At 44.1% G+C, this 19,218-nt stretch overlaps 1 protein-coding gene across 3 annotated transcripts in view; it reads right to left on the bottom strand.

Annotated features, from left to right (window-relative positions):
• SEPTIN8 (septin 8) overlaps nucleotides 1-19,218 on the bottom strand; it is a 437,194-nt gene that overhangs the window by 113,803 nt on the left and 304,173 nt on the right. For all 3 annotated transcript variants that reach the window (XM_069652496.1, XM_069652497.1, XM_069652499.1), the window contains exon 5: nucleotides 8,035-8,196. In XM_069652496.1, the coding sequence (XP_069508597.1) occupies nucleotides 8,035-8,196 (162 nt within the window). The remainder of the gene's footprint in view (nucleotides 1-8,034; nucleotides 8,197-19,218) is intronic.

Here is a 19,218-nt window from a genome sequence, read left to right as displayed (position 1 = left end):
AAATTAACTTCCGTTTGCAGTACGTTTGAGGCAAGCACATATAATGTTCCAACAGATACCGTTTTGTAAGCCATCATTCTTTGCAGCTAGTAATTAATGCAAATTCAGATAGGAATGTTTACTTTAAAATTCCTATGCAGCTAAGGCAGTGATTCTACTAGAACTCCTCCATGTTGCACTGCTTTGCTGGCACCACTATTTTATTTATTTATGTATTTATAGAGCGCCGCAGGCATCAGGGCGTTAACAAAGAGACACAGACAACATAAGGAACAGGACAAAAAGGATGGCACCGTCAGACAGTGAGACGGTATCTAGTTGGTGATAAGTTTATTTGAACAGTGCAGTTTTCAGGTTTCTGAATTTCAAGTAGTTGGGCTCGAGGCAGAGATCTAGTGGGAGTCTGTTCCATTTGGTCGTGGCCAGGCTTGGGAAAGCTTGACCCATGCCATTGATCCAACTATCAATGAAGCAGGGGAGATGGGAGCAGGGGGGCGTGTTACTATGCATTGTTCTTTGTTAGGGTTTATTTTTACTCCTTTTATTATTATGGCTTGGAGTATATGTTTTAGGGAGTGAACTTAGTCTGGTACACCAGTTATGTAGTGGGTTGGCATGTTCCTGGTATACCATTTTTGATACTCGGACCACTGCGCACCCTGCACAACATGCACCTCCTACTGGAACTACTGAAAAGACAGTAATAATCGGTCTAGCAACATTTGTTGAGTAACCCTTCTTTCTTTTCTAGATGCACAATCGTCCTTTCTGCAAGAGAGGACCATTATTAGAATTACTCTGGCTTACTGTCAAAGCTAATGAAAAATGCACACTCTGGAAAAGGCCGTAGGGTTCCCAGACAGATTACCCTCTATGGGATGCTGCTCCTCCAGGGTCTGGCAATGTATTGGTGGTGCTTGGATGACGCCCCTACAGGAATGGTCTATTGGGCGTTCGTAAAAGGGTGGAAAATGTAGTTACTCGTATTAGAGTGTTCAGGTACGTTGAAAACAAAGGACAAAGTCGTTTTAAATCCAGAATTCATTTGATTACACACCAGGTGACAGTGTAACAAAGAAAAATAAATAAAGGGCAATTACACAAACAAACTTATGAGGCAAAATATATCCTAACATTTCTAGGATTTCATCTCAATTCCAGAAATGTTCGTTTCCACGTTTAGTTTAACAAAATCTTCACATGGTAAACTGCGAAATGATACCATTTACAAGTTAAGGCCAGTGAAGGTGTATACCTACCCACAATTTATTGCCTTACAATTCCTCCACTACAACTGATACATAGTTTAAGAGTTTAAGGAATATTATAGACGTCCCCATTTTTAAGTTCATTGAAAAGCCATGATCGTATATGGTTTACCATGGTCAACGTCCATGGATGACCATGGGTTGTCCATGATTCCGACCATTGAGAACCACAGATAGTAAATGGCTCCGAGGCAGACCGTGGATAACCAGAGTCTAATGGTGTTCATGCTACCATGTAATGCATGGTTGTCTCTGATCCTGAAGAGTGTGGAAAACCATGGCTAAAATGGGTTGGCAAATCTATTCCATGTTCATTTTACCTATGGATTGTCAACAATCTGTAGTTTGAAATTAATGCTTCATAATCATTTCTACAGAAAAGCACAGTTCCACCCCCCCCCCCCAATCAGCAATAGCACATTATTCCATTCAGCTAAACTACAACTGGAATGCAGACACCAGGAATGAACAAAGAAAGCAGACTTCTTATTAAAGATTGGGGTTTTCTGTTGAATGACAAGTAGCTGCTTAGAGCACACACCTTCAAATAACCCCAACTATATCATGATGACTTAATATAGTAAAAACTGGCTTCAAAATGTGTAACTTTCCCTACTTATTCTATAGAAATAATTGACTCTTAGCGAGTTACAATTGGTGCTATATGTTCATAAGGAGAACTGAATTGAGGGGAGTAACTTTTTGTGACTGGCTAATAGCTTGCAACTTGAAACCTTTAAGGACTCCTAAAAATTGGTAGAAGAGAATATAACGCCCAACTTCATTAATTACTAGTTCAATTTATATCCAAGAGGTTTCCTCCTCTACGCCCACCTTTTTATGCTTTATAAATTCAAATACATTGAACCACACCAAACGCTTCACTCTGCTAACCAAATCATTACTGGAAAGTGATGGCTGCCTTATTTCCTGCAGAAATGTTAGAACCACCTATTCGGGTTCTAGCTTTCCTTGTCCTTTTTCCTGTGCTATGCCTCTTATACCTGCTCCAAGCCCTAGCACCACGGTGGCCCTGAAGGCAGTTAGACCTGCTTAAAATATCTCCTTTACTTAAGTGTTCCAGAGTTGACCAAAGCATGCAACACAACTTAAAATCTCTGGCAAAGTGCACACTGTGGATTAGACTTTATAAATACCGACACTTGCAGTGGACACTTTTTTTTTAAAACTCTGCCATACATTTGTTTATGCACTTTGTGGACATAAAATATGCTGAATATTTGAGGTCTGGCTACTATTAACATAATAATTTGATGCAGACGCAAACACAAATCATTCCTTGGAACCGTCAAATGTAGATTTAACTAAAGACTCCTCATTCCACAGAAATCTATTCAAAGCAGAGCAGGACTGCAGGGAGGAGATCGCAAAGCATCAAAGCCCGAGTCTGTGTGAATTTTAGGGATTCACATGTAAACGTTTTAGGCTTCAACTAACCGACGTAAAGAAAAACAGAAAAACATCCGATGTACATTTGCCAACCATCGACTTGCTCTCTGGGGCTTCAAAGTAAATATATCGGCGACAAAATACGAGGACAACACAGATTAGTGCCCAAAAAAAAAAACAAAAAAAAAAAAAACTAATCAAGCCTATAGGTTTCAAGCCCCTGGAATTCTGCAAGTAAGCCGCCACATTATTGCCAAAAAAACATTAATTTCAGCTAAAACTAAGCGTGCAGATCAGAAGTTATACACACATTAACTCAGTCGATCTTAACTATATTATGCCTTCATTTCTGTCTGAACAAGTATTGTACTGAGCACTCTATGGAAAGTTTCTACTCCATGGCACGAGAGGTACCAGGTTTTTTGTTTCAACGACTGCACTAGTTTGGGCTGAATCTTTCTGCAGGCCTTCCCTCACGCTGCACCCTTACTCACCCTCCTGTAGGGTGTGGCGGGAGCAATATGACCAGAACTAACCAGAGGTTCCCAGGTGAACCTGGCGCCAGCTGCCTGCAACGAGCGACACCTGTATGCCGCATCACCACTGCCCTGCTCCTGTCACTATAGTATAGCAGAACAAGCCATTTTCAGTTAAGGGACGATAACCCAATGCAATGCCTCATTTAATTACTGAATAAACAGATTGCTGCACTGTTTTTTATTACCTGATTTTTCTAGAGTAATTTGCTGCTCTACTACTTGGTTGATCACGATTGATTGCCCGGCTATCTTCTAAACCAGCGGGTGCCCAAGATTAACCATTTTCTCAACTTTATTTGCTCCTTGATCAGCCTAGTATACTCTGCAGCACTGTCTACCACAATCATTTTTGTGCCACTGTAATTCGCTCCTCGACTTCTCTAGGTGACGTGTTCCCCACAGTATGTATCAATTATTGCTGCACAGTATTTCCTCCTAGGTCGTCCTACTGCAACTGCTCCCCTGTATTTTGCTTCCGACTAATCTTGTTTGCTGAACCAGCATGTTACTACCTAGAGGACAGATTAATTGTGTTGCCCACTGTTTCACTCCTCGACTGCCCTAGATAAAATGCATTCATTATTGCCCCACTGTATTTGCTCCTTGGTTTGACCTAGGCTGTGCACTTTAATAACGAATTGCCCATTTTCCTCTGCTTCCTGGATGAACTAGATTAATTGGGCCGCCACTTTATCCGCTTTGTTGCCAGTTTAACTGATATCCCTGTGTTGTCTAGCCCACTGCATTTCGCTGCCTAGTCCTCAATTTATTTTTTGCCCTCCGGTATGGACTCCAGACTACCATTAATTGTAGCCCCACTGGTTTACTCCTTGATTTGAACAAGATTAGTTGTATGCCCAATATATTAACTCTTTGCCCCACTGTTTTTTTTACCCGTTATTGATCTAGATTATCTGCACACATTAATTGCCCATTTTACTTTTCTCTGCAGCCCGATTGCAATACATTCTCCCCGCTCCCCATATCTGATCTTAGATTGCCATATTTTACTGGTATTCCTGCTGTATTAATTGTCTGACGCACCGTGTCTCTCCCGGTTCTCCCAGATTAATGTATTGCCCCACTCATTTCGCACATTGACTGCCCCAGATGTTCCCCACTGTATAAATTGTTGCTTCAGAGCATATTTTCCGTGATTGGTCTAGTTGAATGGTCCACCAATTGTATAAACACGATTTGCCACTGTATTCATTATTGCCACACTATATATACTCCTATGTTGGCCTGGTTGTATTGTTTGCCCCAATGTATTCATTATTCACCCATGTATTTGCCCTTTGGTCAGCCTAGTTTCATTTTTAGCCCCCCACCCCCATTTAGATTGTTCGCTGCACTGTATTAACTGTTCCCCCACTCTACTGGTCCCTGGTGGCCGAATACATGTTCGCCCATTGCATTTATTCTTACCCCCCACTGTGATGTAGCTCAATTGCCCCAGAACATTGATCCCACCATAACCTGCGGCGTGTCCTAGATTAATTTCTGCCCCAGTGCACCTTTGGACATTGGTTGCCTCTGTGAAAGGGATCCCCAATGTTTCATTTCTTGCCCTGCAGTATATGCCCCATACTTGGCTTAGTTCAATTGATTGCCTCACCGTCTAAATTGTCTGTTGCAATGTATTAGTGTCTTACACTGCACTCTGAGTTGCCCTAGTTTAATGGCTTTCCCCAAGAGTTTTACAGGTTCCCCAACATTATTAAGTCACCCCAAAGCTTTTTGCCCGTTATTTAAACTAGATTACTTTTCTGCCCACATTTGCACCCCATCGCACTTTGTGCCCTTGCTGCACTCTATCAATTGTTCTCCCACTCTATTTAGCTGCTTGGGTGCCATTGTTTAATGTGTGTGCCCACTGATATAATGGATTGCTCTCTGACCTAGATTAAGCACCTGCCCACAGTGCTAATAGTTTGTCCCACTGTTCATTGCTGCTTTGTTACCCTACATTAATTGCTCCCACTGTATTAAACCATTTCCCACTGCATTTGCAATTTTAGCTTTGTCTTTATTATTTTGAACCTTGCTTGCAATAGATTGCCACCGCACTGTGTTAACTCCCGCCCTCCAAGCCCCAACCCCCATCGTCTTCCCGAGTTGCCCTAAATGGTCACCCTTCATATTTATGCTTTCCGGTTGTCCCAAATTGTTGGTCCCACAGTAATTTCACCGCGATTGTTTTAGATGCATTTTCACCTACTACATTGCGCACGCTAATTGGCCTATATTTTTTGGCCAACATATTTTGATCCCCAGTTATCCGAGATGAATGGTCACCCCACTGTATTTGCTCACTGGATGTTGATTCATTGTTGCCCAGTGTATACATTTTCCAGCGCTCCATCTTGTCCTCTGGTTGCCCTAGACTGGTCCCACACTACGTTGCCAGCAGCATTTCACTCCCTGATTGCTCTAGAGTAGACTAAGGCATCTCTGCATGAATAGATAGACCCAGGGCATTGTGCCGAGCATATTGTACTTTCTGGATGTTCCACATCAAATGTTCCACATCATTTAGCACTGGGTGCAAAATCTCAAGCTCTTACTATATGCTTTGCTATAAGGGGTTTGGGGGGAATCCCGATTAATTTCCCGACACTAGAACTACACCACAACATTCCAAACAGTGACCCACAAAGACCAGCGGCAGGAGCAGACTCCCAACCTACTACACTCCATTTCGGCTGTCACTAAATATGGACGGCACCAACGTGCCTCACCCAAAGAAAGACAGCCGACAAGGAGGGAATTGTCAATTTCCATAGACATGAGTATTGTATACTTGTTGCAACGAGTCACAGCCCTCTAGATCTACACAACTTCCAAGAACATTTCACAAGAATCACAAAGATAAAAGACTTCAACCAACAGTACAACCAAAGACTGTACATCTTGTGTAACCTTTCAATTTACATGCCTTCCCACCTAAAAGTGTAATGGGTAGAGTTTGGGATTTTAGAGAATAAGTAAGTATGAGAGACACCTTGTAAGTGTTTAAAGAGTAAGGTTCCTGTATTTCAAATTCAACAAAAAGGCAAAGGTATTATTTGCATACATTTCAATTTTAACCAGCCGAAGCTTCAGTCTCAGCCCGACGGCGCAAGATAACACTTGCAAGAGTGTACTCCAGCCGAATACGGCATGAATATATAATGGGAAACCATGTTGAACATTTGTAATGACTTGCAGCAAAATTATTGACCTTTCAGGAAATTGATTTCCGGTTAACAACTATTTCTGGATTGCCACTGTGATTCACACTTTGACGCCAAAAGAAAGCATATGATCTATAGACGTTAGGCATAACTGCACCAAAGACTCTCTCTGCCAACAAAGATTGTTGATTGAATATGTTAATTGTATCAATCATTATTAACTTTACGCCCTGATGACGACCTAGATAGGTTGAAACACGTGTTGGCGAAAACAAGTTTCTTCCTTTTTGAATGCATATCCAGCACATATGTAAAGTGTGACCAAGTTCCTCCTATGCAGGATTTATGGACTACCAAAACGTGGTTCTTCACCCCTTTCTTTGGTTAAAATTGAAATGTATGCAAATAATACCTTTGCCTTTTTGTTGAATTTGAAATACAGGAACCTTACTCTTTAAACACTTACCAGGTGTCTCTCATACTTATTCTCTAAAATCCAAAACTCTACCAAACCAATACCACATAGATGTGGCATATGGATGATTGAGCGCAGTCTGTGAGGTTAGCATCGTCTTAAGCTTTACTTTTATACAGGTGATAGTGGAAAATCACCAGTCTAACCACACGGCTGCAGCCGCTTCTATCACTTTAAAATCAAAGGTAGTTTCTGTTACTTTAGTGGTGCGCACCCACAAACCCTTCCCTTGGGGCCACGATTTCCACAAAAATTATTAATTTGTAATGGGTAGATACCAAGGGATCTTTTGCGGTGAAAAGTCACAAGCGGAAGCAGGAGGAAACAAAGGTTCACTCATTAACCAGAGTGATCGCTATAACAGGAACACTCTCCACACCCAAGTGGGAATGGACTAATGCTCCCTGTACAACCAAGAAGGATTTGAGGACACCGAGAAACTGCCACAGAACACACCCTTCATCACACCAAGAACTCCACATTTCAGTAACACAGGACTCCTCAGACAACATCAAGTCCAAATAACAGCCCCACTCATCAAGTGACCTTTTTAAACTATTCAAAGAGGAACCTGTGCCAGCAAAGGAGGTGACCACAGACCCTCAGCTCTGACAAACAGAGCATAACAAACTCGGACGAGTCTAACCTTAAACAAGCTGCTTCAGAATGGGTCTCAGGAACAGTTGACAAGATACACTGCAACCTGAAGAACGTTCACTACGTACAAGCACACCACAGAAATCCATGAGATCCTCGGTGAAGCAGGCACCAACAGAGTGCCCCACACATCCTTGGTTATCAGACCATTACAAGGCAGTTTGACATACAGGTGTTAAAAATATGCCCCAGTCAGTGTCATCGGTAATTTCGCACTGTGTGGGAAACAATTCATGCTGGTCAATCTTTGCATTGTGAGGCTCACAAACGCACGCAGCCCTGCACAATCTTCCACCAATGTTCAACAAACTGATCACTGTGAAATATTTCCCACCATAAGACAAAGTATGGGCTCACTGAGCAAACCAGCATAACCATTTTAAGCCAGTGTGTGCGTTGCTTTCTGCATTTTAAACATTTTTTCTCAAGTCCACTGGCAAGTAAGACTCGCATCACTACCACATTAAGTGCGAGGGCGAGTTATAAGTCGACGAGGTCACGGTACTCACGTTCATTACAGAGTTGATCTCCGACACTGCGTCATCATCTGTGGGGAACTGGTAGATTTGCACTCCATTGCTGACCAATTCGCTCATTATTTTGATTTTAAACTTGTGCAGTTCACTCTTGGAGATGGTATCAGCCTTTGCAATTATGGGAATTATATTCACCTGTGAACGGGAAAAAAGCAAAATTTAACTCCTGAGCTGGAAGATCCAAAGTAGTAAACATTGGTATCAGAATAGACTGACATGGAGAAAGCCTGCACGCCCTTCATAGGAAAGATGTACATTCCCTGGCAGGTATGCAGACACAGGACCACACTACAATTCTAACACACAAGAACCCTTTCTGGCTCGCCTTTACAGGAAACTGGCCTGTTCTCTGCAAAGGTATACACGTGCACAACTCTGTGCTCTTAACATAAGTGATTAAACCCATTTTGTGGCACTCCACCCTAAAACATAAAATAAGTTAGCCGTGTCTGTATTTAAAACAGCCATTTGCAGTGTGTTCATAGATCTCAGCAGCGAGCACTTAACTCACTGACCTATCTGACTAACTTGAGAGTTCCACTTACCCAAACATCATACTCCCCTCAGATGAGTCTTTCCACGCCGCCAAGTATCGGTGCGCAAGCAGTGGGCACACATAGTTCAGTGCAAAGCTCAAATTCAGAGCTGGAATTTAAACGTGCCCTTGTCAGCCATAGATTGCTACCTCTCGAGGTTGCACAAAACAGAAGCACTTTGCCCAGTTTGATGGCATATTGGAGCTTTTCAGGAGTAATTAAGCGCCAGCGGTACTTTATCCAAAATTAAACCTCACATTTTGGAGAGCGGAGAGACTGGGTAAAAGAACCTTAGGAAGTGCAGTCCCCTTGGAAGCGTATGCATCCGTAAACATCCATCTCATTTACTGAAATATAGTAGCAAAAATACCTTTGACATTGGTTATTTCGCTAGGGAACTAACCAGCTCTAGATTGGCATTCCTAATTCGTTGCAGTATTTGGCAAACTAGCGATGCTAGATAAGGGTCTTGTGCTGTGGGTCTCAAATCACAGGCTAACATTACTTACCATCTCCAGGCAGTGCAGTAACGGATGTCTGAAAACAATCTCTGCCTCCTCCCAAAACTCAAATACTCAATTTTCATTCAAGACCCACCAACATCCCATATCACAGGTCAAACCACTTCGAACTTAGCCCGCTGCCAGAAACCGATTGATCACGTGGTCAGAAACCGATTGATCACCTTTATCCCGGTCTCCTCAGATTGAAGATGTAGTCAGATAAGCCCATTTCCAACCTCATTTACTTAGGAAAAATGTGCCCATTGGAAAGGACATTACAAATAGACCTCGCTAGAGCCCCAAGTACCATCTAAACTAGATTACCCTAGAATAATGCATTTGGGCTAACTAAATTCCAGGTCCAACTGTTGCAACTAGTAAAATAACAAGCACCAGAAATAACCGTGGCCTCAAAGCTCAGGACTGTCGCTTGTCTCCACGTTTACTCTTCCTCACGAGTAATTACATACAAGACTGGCTATAGCCTGACATGCAATAGTTTGAGACCATTGATGAAATACATTTAGCCAATCCATTGCTCTGAGCTTGATACAGACTGACAAACACATGTTTCAATGCCAGCGGTCACTGGTGCCCCACCTGTGAGGAGTAGCGCTTGAACATTGTCAACCATGCACACCTTGGTAAAGATCTACATACCTCTCAAACAGCCATGCCTTGTGCCTTAACGAATGAAGCAAACACCCCCTTATGCTGAATCCATTGAGGATGAGAATGGCCCTTCGTGGAGCAGGCAGGAGTGATGGCCCACTTAAATATTATTGGCGAGAATGCAACCCTCAACATACCTGCAGCTCCACAATTGTAATTGAAACACAATATGACATTTATGGGGAGAGGAGATCCTCTTATGTTATACCATCAATGGCCTTTTAACACAGAGGCAACACCATGCTGCCTCTTTAGGAGAGGCTGATCTACTAGGGAAAAGGGCGTCAGGATGATCTCCTTAATTATATGGCAGTCAAGAGGCTACCTTGGAATAGAAAGCAGGCCTGTACCTCTAGGCGACAGGCTGGGAGAATAGTAGGGTAGAGTTCCTTACATATAAGGCCCCTTAATTTCCCCATCAATCTTACAAAATGATGACAACTAGATATACTGTCTTAATTGGAAGGAATTTGAGGTAGATTGACTCAATGGGTTTGAGGTGAACCCTTTATAAACCTTGTAGGTCCAACAGCTGATCCGAGGAGGGAATCTCGTCCTCCAGGGGAGAATGAGCGTGAGAAACTTCTAGCCACCAGTAGGTCTCCCTCAGAAGCCCTAGGCCATGCATCTCTGGGTTCCGATGGCAAATACTAAAAATCAGATTGCAGCTATTGCAGCTTTCAGACCACAGGCCTGCAGGGAGAGAACTGCAACTGTCAACAGGGCAGAAGGTAAAGTGAGGGAGAGAGGTATGCTGGGGAAAGGGGCGGTGTAAGAGGGGGTGCAGAGCCATGCAAATTACCTCAGGGAGTGAGGGAAATAAAGACAACCTTGTGGGGTCAGGGGGTGGGTGGGGGGTATGGTGGTTCTTCCTTCACAGGTCTGCCTTCCAACATCTCTTCTAAGTTCGATATATAAACTTAGACAATAATCCCAAGTGGAATTCATCCTAAAGGAATGGAAGAATGATGCCAATTTTACTTCCATCCAGTGACTGTCCTATACTTTGTGGGTCAACGCATTTCTACACAGCTGAATGATGGAAGCTTTGAGACACCTAATGTCCCCGGGGATCTGTCATCCATGTGGCCAGTCACCTGGATGGGGGGTCCTCTGGAGTGGAGGATGGACGCCAACAGGTGAGACGCAGTATAACACCTTTTCCCCATCCCACCACGTAGGATGCTCAAACTCTAGCCCCCTGCCCCTTTTTCTGACATGAACACTTCGCATCCCACGAAAGATGATGGACAAACACCAGAGCTGTTTCCCGGACATGTCCTAACACAAGGGTCAAGCAATTGACCAGAATCACCCACACCCGACGGCCCTTCCCCACAGCGATAAAAAGCGGAGCATGAGCACACAATACAAACAAGGCAGACCGCAAAACAAGAGAGCTAACTCAGCACGGCAGTTCAAGAGGAAGAGAAAGCCGGCACGCACCGAGAGGGTGACAAGGAGAGAGGCAACCTTGCCCTTTCCGAGCCAGGCCTGTGAAACCTCCAAGAAAGGAACCGTAAGACTGAATAGCCAGCGGGTGTTGCAGCCGATGTCAACGGAACACAGGGCCCTCCTCCTCGGATAACCAATCCGGGGAGAGGGGTTTGCCACTGTGGTACCAGCCTCGACTCCAGAGACAAGAAAAGCTAAGCAGTTCATCACAGCCAGTGAGTTGAGGGGAGAGCCGATAAGAAACCGAACTGTGTAGAACAAAAAGTAGCAAACGGCTAATTGAAGAAATACAAAAGAACTGTTAATGTGAGAAGGGAAAACTGGCCACCGAGGAGTCGGGCACCACGTGAGTGCTCACTCGGGAAACTCGGAGCAATTACCTTATTGTTGAAACTACCATAACCAGAAGGCCTTGGGAAGGCGAGAAAGGGGGTCAAGGTTGTCATACAGGGGTCTAGTCAAATCCTCTGTACAGTTGAGTCTTTGACCGGCAGCTGATTGTGAAGGGAAGTGAATCCCGCATCATAGGAAAGTAGAAGGAATTGTGTGATTGGCAAAAGTGAACCCGACCGAGGGATGCCGATGAGAAGGACACCAAGTCTAAAGTCCAGATGAACAGTATGTTGACGAGAATGAACCCGGAGAGGGATGTGCACAGGGAACGGTTTAAAAAGACATTAAGATTTGTGAATGCCAAAATTGAGAAAAGCCTTAGTGAACCCGACAGAGGGGGGGAGGGGGGGCTAAGGGTCTGAGCACGGAAGATGGGGATCCAGGGGCGAGCAGCTATCGCCCTAACGACACGTGAATGTCACGGATAAAAGTGTGTGAATACAAGCCATAGTGAACCTGACAGAGGGAGGCAGATATTCAAGAGGGGGTCTGAGCCCAGAAGAAGGGGAACTAGGGGTGAAGAATCATCACCCCAAAGGCAATCTGAACTGAACTTTTTTTTGTTATTTTGAACATATCAGGCCCTCAGGAGCAAGAGATTTACCCACCAAAGGTCAGGATATCGCTGAGAACATTTTGTGGATCTGAGCCCGGAAGGGGGGGATCCAAGGGTGAAAGATCATCACCCAACGTACCTATGGAAAGAAACTTTTGTTTATTTTGGACAACATCAGGTCCTCCGAATGCAAGAGACTTTTTGTAGAAAAGAGACTTAACCAGTGATGGTCCTGGTAGCTGAAAGCGGAAGGTCATCTTGTGCTGGGAAGGCTCAAGCATGTGGTGTGCTCCAGAATCCCACCTTGTCCCGTGCTCAAAACCTGCAGAAGAGAGAACCCAGGCCATCACATCAACTTGTTATTTGTGAACACCTTTGTTTCTTGTGAACATTATCCCACACTCTTTTGTATTTAGCTCAAGGATTGGCAATAGGTTTCTTAGTATAGGCCCTTTTATTTGACAAGACGCCACTAGGACTGCCTTATTTGATGGTCGAAGCCTGCTCCCATCTTAGATTTAAGTTTAGATTGGGGAGTTTTCCTCAAACTACCTATACAGTTTAATAAAACACCCTGGAACTGTGATCACTTGTGTCTGTCTTTACTGTTGCCACCATAAGTTTCTTACAAGCTCACCCACTAGGAATTCCATGTCTGATCAAATCCTCCAATTCAACTTTCATCCAGACTCTCTCATTACACCCAGCACCAACACTGCCCCCCACACCTTCCATTTGACTTCCAAACGGTGTCAGAACTTGAGGTTGGCAACACAATCAGAAGTCTAAAGCCATCACTATGCAAAGGAGACAACTACCGGGCGCCAATCATCAAAGACTGTGCTAAAACGCTCACCCCAGCCATCACAGCGATCATTCATTCCTCTTTCACCTCAAAAAGTGTTCCTACATCCATGAAGGGAGCCTAAGTTTTGCCCCTGCTAAAACAAAACGTCCTTAGACCCCATCACAACCGTGCCCTTCATCCTCAAGATCCTTGACCGAGCTGCCTACATCCAGATACAATACCTTGGGAAAAAGCATTCTGGGAATCCGCCAGTCAAGATTCCGCCACAGACCCGGAACTGCATCTGCCCTGCTCAAATTCGCCCTACTTATGATGCTGCACCTCTCAGCAGCATTTGACCTTGTCGACCATCAAACAATCTGCAACCACTTAGCATCTACAGCAAATGTCTTGCCATCAACCACAGAATGCATCAGATCCTTTCTGGCGGACAGATCCTTCTTCGTTGAAGATCACGCCACTCCCCAACCCCAGCGTTTCTTCACTCGGCCGCGCAAGGAAAATAAAAACAACGTGATTAAGAACGTGTGTAACTGAGAAGCCCTAGAATAACCGGGTGCTTGAAAAACAGATAACAGTATATGGAACGGTTACTGCTATTTGCCAAGTGCAGAAAGCTAAGGAAAACTTAACATTTCACAGCACAGCAAATCCGAATAAAGAAAAGTCGATTATTTATTAAAGAAAAGATATTAACGAAGAAAAAACCCTACTGTGGAAGATTACTGGGCCGAAATGTAGGTTTCAGCCACTAGATGGCAATGCTGTTCAGCAAGAGACATTGAAACACAAACACTTTGTCAAATGAATACAATCTAAATCACGTTTTATTTGCAAAAAGATACAACTCAGGCAGCATTCCTTGCCATTTCAAGGCACTAAAAAAAAAAAAAAAAAAAAAAAAAAAAACATTGGAAAAAAGGGTTTAAAAGCCGAGGACGGTAAAACAAAGCGGGAAGAAGGAAAGACAGTAGTTCCCCAGGTTAGCGTCGGGGTAACAGTTGTTGCCTCAAACTTCCTACCAGCTTCAGCTTGCGTTATGAGAATTATAAGTTTGAGAATTTGTGGGATGACGATAATTCGTCTGCTTCGCTCTGAGTCCTCACAATGCCTTAAGAACTAGTTGACATAAAACGCTGGGCCTCATGTTTAATATTTCATATTACTTGAGGGGAATTCATAGAGAGCATATTATGAGGGATGCCTCCTGTGCCACAATTTCAAAGCTATTACCCACAAGAAAGCGGTAGACGCACATTGCAAAATTCCAGTTTATTTCACACGTGCAGGTACAATGTTGGTTCCTACAGGCCCGCTGGAGCAGCCTCTTCTCTCCTCCGTTGAGTGCCCCTTTGCCCCATACTCTGCAACCTTGGGATAACGTTCCTCTGCGGCTGCAGGGAGGAACTGAGCACGATGTACATGCATTTTTATGAAAGATAAACAGCCCTCTCCTTTGCGGCGGACAATGCGCACACCAGCCTTGCTTTCTGCACACCACCACCTTACCCTATTCGCTCTGTGGACTCCAAAACTAGGGACACATTTTTTTGCACAAGCCTAGGTTTCTACACATGCACAGGGTCCCACGCCTCTTATCTTTTCTGCCTGGCAGCACTTGGTAACACTTTCCCTGACCGCTTTTAATCACAGGTGACAATGAGCCCTTCCTAGCAACATCAAAAGGGACCTTGTATACTGGGCTTCCTACTGTGGACCTGGACGCGGAGAAAACCCCTTAAACGTCCCATTGGTCTCTGGGTGTTCCAATCAGGTCTTGAGGTGTTTACACTATTGTTTCAGCACGGCTTGAAACTCATGCCATTAGCTGAACCCCATTATCTTGAAGGATTTTGCATGAATGACCTTGACCCCCTAAAATATTAGCCAAAAAACAGCTCTGATGTCCACCTCACCCATCATCGTGGCCTCAACCCACATCAGCGTACACTTCCTGATGCCCTCATGGAATAGAATGGTGGTAAAATGTATTTCCAAAGCCAAGAATGCCCACGGCATCGATTGCATCTCTGCAGGCCGGAGAGTACAGAGTTGTGTTTGAATTGCCTTGTCTGGGTCTTCACTCTGCAGTAACTCCTTCATTTGCCTTTCCATCCTCACCGACCCTTAGTCTTGGTTATCCCCAAGTTCCACTTATGACATCCCATCTTTCTCTCATCCCTTTCCAACTTTGCACAACACCCTTTCCAAGCCAGGCCCATCTTTGAATGAGCAATGTTTTTACTTTCTCCCGGGGTTCTCATTGGCCCTCATAAGCTCAATTTATCAATTATATCACTCCTTTCAGCATAACATGTGTTCCATGGCCACCATCCAACTGCTCTCCTCAATTAATGGCCCTGTAACCAGGAGTGGGCGTTATCAGGTAATATTGTCCCCACAAATAATGTTGCAATCCATATTGTCGCCGGAAAATGGCATAAGCAGCCTAATTTGTGGGGACAATACATGGGGTAAATGGGAGCAGGGGTTACGGGGGTGTCCAACGCTCCCTTTAAAAACATGTGGACGTTGCAGGGGTGTCCCCACAGGTGCCATATGTTAATGTTGCTGCAAAAAAATGGCGCCATTCTTGCATGGCGACATTAACATATGGAACCGAGTGGGCTGGGAACCAAAAGAGGCCCTGGAAATAATGTTCAAAGGGCCCCATAGTACACATTTTAAGCAAGTCCAACCCTTTTCCTATGAGAAAATCTGGAAATTAACTAGAAAACCACAGGAGAGGCACCAGGGTGCAGGGGCCTAGCAGGAACTTTCGAGAGTTTCCTGTAGCCAGTCCACCCCTTCTTTCCAGTAACTCACAAATACACTCCAAGTGCAACAATTCATGCAACACTCGGTAAAATGCCCCTTATGCCCAAATGTCATGCATTCTACGGCGTGCCTTGCATATGCGGTATAGTAAGTTGGAATCCACATCTGTTACATCTATGCCCTCTTCTACCCTTTGCACACCACCATAGGCGTTTGCCACTACGGAACCACTGTGGTCTGATTTCCTTGCATACCACCACCACCTCCTTTGCTAATTTTGTTGCCCTACTGCCAGGATCACCTACACAGCGCATCCTATGCATCATGCGCATCGCCTGGTCCAGTGCGAGGTCTCCCTTATTGCAGGTGGCTTTTCTTGGTGACTTGAAGCATGATTTCATCTTTCACAGCCTCATCCCACAAGTTGCCAAGACAGCAAGTATTATACCTCGCTCACACAAACCAAAGTCTTAAATCGATTCCCCCCTGTCCTTACTTTCTGGTACCAATATAGTACCTGCCCAGGATGCTTATCGTATCCTCACAATGAAGGTCCGATTGTATATGGCATTTTGTTATCCGCTGAGAACCATATTGTCATCCTCTCCCTCCTCACGAGAAACACATCAGGTGGGCCTTTAAACAGACTGCGGCACTCAAATCCTAACCCACGCCACAAAAGTGAAGTCCTCCACTCAATGCTGAAGGTAGGGCTAGGCAAGAGCATCATTCTGGAAGACCTACTGTCACGCAGACCACTTGATCACGAGTGGGACAGGCGTTGGAAGAAACATCGAAGCACTAGACACACGTCATATTTACACCCTAAAGCTGATACAAACCCTGTCACTCTTCCTCAATACAGGCACGCAAACCCTGTACTTTAGGGAGAAATAAAACAAGAAGGGGGTCAGGGGTGATATAGCCAACACAAACTGACACACAAATTAAACCAAGAAGTTACCATAAAAAAACCAAACCCAAATTGAGACCGACTTCTTTCCATTCACAACTCTATTGTTCCAATCTCGTTTCTTTAAGGCTGGTGGTAACAGAGTCCAGTTGCTGTACTCGAGGCATCAGTGGTCAAGGCACAGCTATAGTGGCACCTCCATACAGAACAGGTCTTGGAGGGGTACAGTGGAGACCAAGGGGGTCAATATGCCCCCACTGCCAACGCGTATGACTCACTTGGCTTCAAAGCAGCACCACAGCTCCAAAACCCAGGAGAAAACAATTTCTCAAGCATCCTTTGTTCTTGGAAAACAGTGTGGCGACCATCTTGGAGGTGGCATACAGCAACTGTTCTTCGCCCCAATCAATCAGCAGCATTTCAAGGGCATTCACGCCCGGGACAATACCCAGTCCCACAAAGCCCTGCTCCCCGAGAAACGTTTGAGTTATGTACCGACACCCCAACAATTTCATCCTTGAAAGCATTTACATTTGGGGGTAATGCCCGTACTCCTTCAATCCCGTAAAAGGTTAGAAGTGCAATCTTAGTACCAGATTATTAATGAATTTCGAAATTTCAACAGGAATATTTGAGTTTGATTAAATGAAGGTGTTTTTTGAGGAAAAAAAAAGATGCACATGGGGAAACGTGGCAAAGTTGTGGGAAATACTGGGAACCAAATGACACAGAGCTACGTGCACGCATTTGTGTAACGCCTTGTGTCACTAATGTTCAGTGTTTAACGTTGTGATGTTGAGTTTATTATTAATGCTGCTAGTGTGGCAAAACTTTTAAAATGACCACAAAAAGAAAACTCTATGCATGTTATACCAAAAATGTTTACCAATACCTACATCACAGAAGTATGGCTTTGATATGAAGTATGACAATGTGTAGAGGGACTGTTGGTGAACAGGCAATTGGGCAGACGAAGTGCAAGAATCTCTGCCAGGAGCATATCCTGTTTTCTTAAACTCCCCTTCTCGAGTACAACAAGTTCCTGACTCTTGGCGGTTTACCAGTTCGCCCCCTCCCATCCAACTGGACCCAAACCCTCTTTCCCCACTGAAGTCATGGTTCTCATTGTGAACTAAAACTTGAGACACTAAAACACGCTAAGACAATGTAAAGACTTGTGATAATGTGATGAAGTTTAATAGGGTGGCTATGGAGATCGAGTGAGTTGCCGAGCCACTCCTGGCCCTCTCCTTTCAACATTTCTGAAATGGTCTGAAGGATCTGGAAGCAAAGATGGATCCAAAACCCGACATGTGCACTTTAGAAATGGGCCTGGATCATAGGCAGAACATCAAGCCAACAGGAGAAGGTGGCATCCTTGGTTTTTAGTGACCAAATTATACCAGCAATGACCAACTTCACAGTGCTGTGTCATAAAAGTGGGAACCAGAGACAATGCAAATTAAGGCTGTGTGCGGCCACTTATAGGAGGAAAAGGACAAGAGACACAGGGACAAGTTGCACTTAGATTGTAGGAAGCAGGACGTTTTGGGATTGTTTGACCCAAGAGTGGGCCTCTAGGAAACATTTCAGTGGAGCAGCTTCACGGGTAGATCATTTGGGCAGTCACCTTGCAACTCCACAGCACAATTCACAACTCCAATATAGCTTCAAAGGAACCATAGCTAAGCTTAGATCAAATAATGGTTTCCTTAATGGGGATTTCTGCGCCACTCTGAACTTTAACAGATTTCACTCAAGCAACAAAACTTGGAATACCAACAAAGAAGATCCGGAAAGGGCTGGTGTTATCGGTGGGCTGAACAAAGGACAATTTGGTACTGGACTGCCCATGAAACCACGCAGAGAAAAATTCAAAATGTGGCTCATTAGATTCCCCAGGTTTGGTTGAATTTTGGAGTTAAGGTAGATGGCACAACAGAATCCACCCCTAGATTGAATTCAAGGAGCGTCTTATTTCTGAAGGACATCAGAGGAACTGTTTACCTTACAGGGAGGCAGAGAAGAACCAGGAGTCTCAGGCAACCATCTTATCAGTCACCCATGCTGTGGGGAGTGTCTTGAAGGTATTGAGAGTTAAATTCAGAGTATTAAGACTACCGAGAGGTTTTCACTAAGGAGTCAGCAGAAACGTTACCACCACACTAAATCAGAGTATAGACCAGACCTGTTGGAGCCATACATTGACCAAGAGAAAACAGGCACCTCAAAGGAGTATATCGAAACAAATTTGAAGAATGGCTTATCCAAAATTGCATTTGGCCCGTTTCACCGCCACTTTTCTTTGATCCTAAAAGGTCAGGGGAATGCTGGACTTGTATAGAATAGCACGTAATCAACAACAAAAAAACACGAACAAGAATAGAAAGCCGCTCTGCTAATATATGTGCTACTAGATGACGTTTTTGATTCTACCATCTGCACAAATCTTCATTTGTTTAGGGCTTCTCATTTAGTGCGGCTGCGTGAAGGGGACTAGTGGAAATCTGCATTCCAAACACGGTTCCTAATATGAATATCAG

This window comes from Ambystoma mexicanum, chromosome 3p, assembly GCF_040938575.1.
Source record: "Ambystoma mexicanum isolate Mex_15411 chromosome 3p, UKY_AmexF1_1, whole genome shotgun sequence".
Lineage (NCBI taxonomy): Eukaryota > Metazoa > Chordata > Amphibia > Caudata > Ambystomatidae > Ambystoma > Ambystoma mexicanum.
This window is presented reverse-complemented; position numbering and strand designations above follow the sequence as displayed.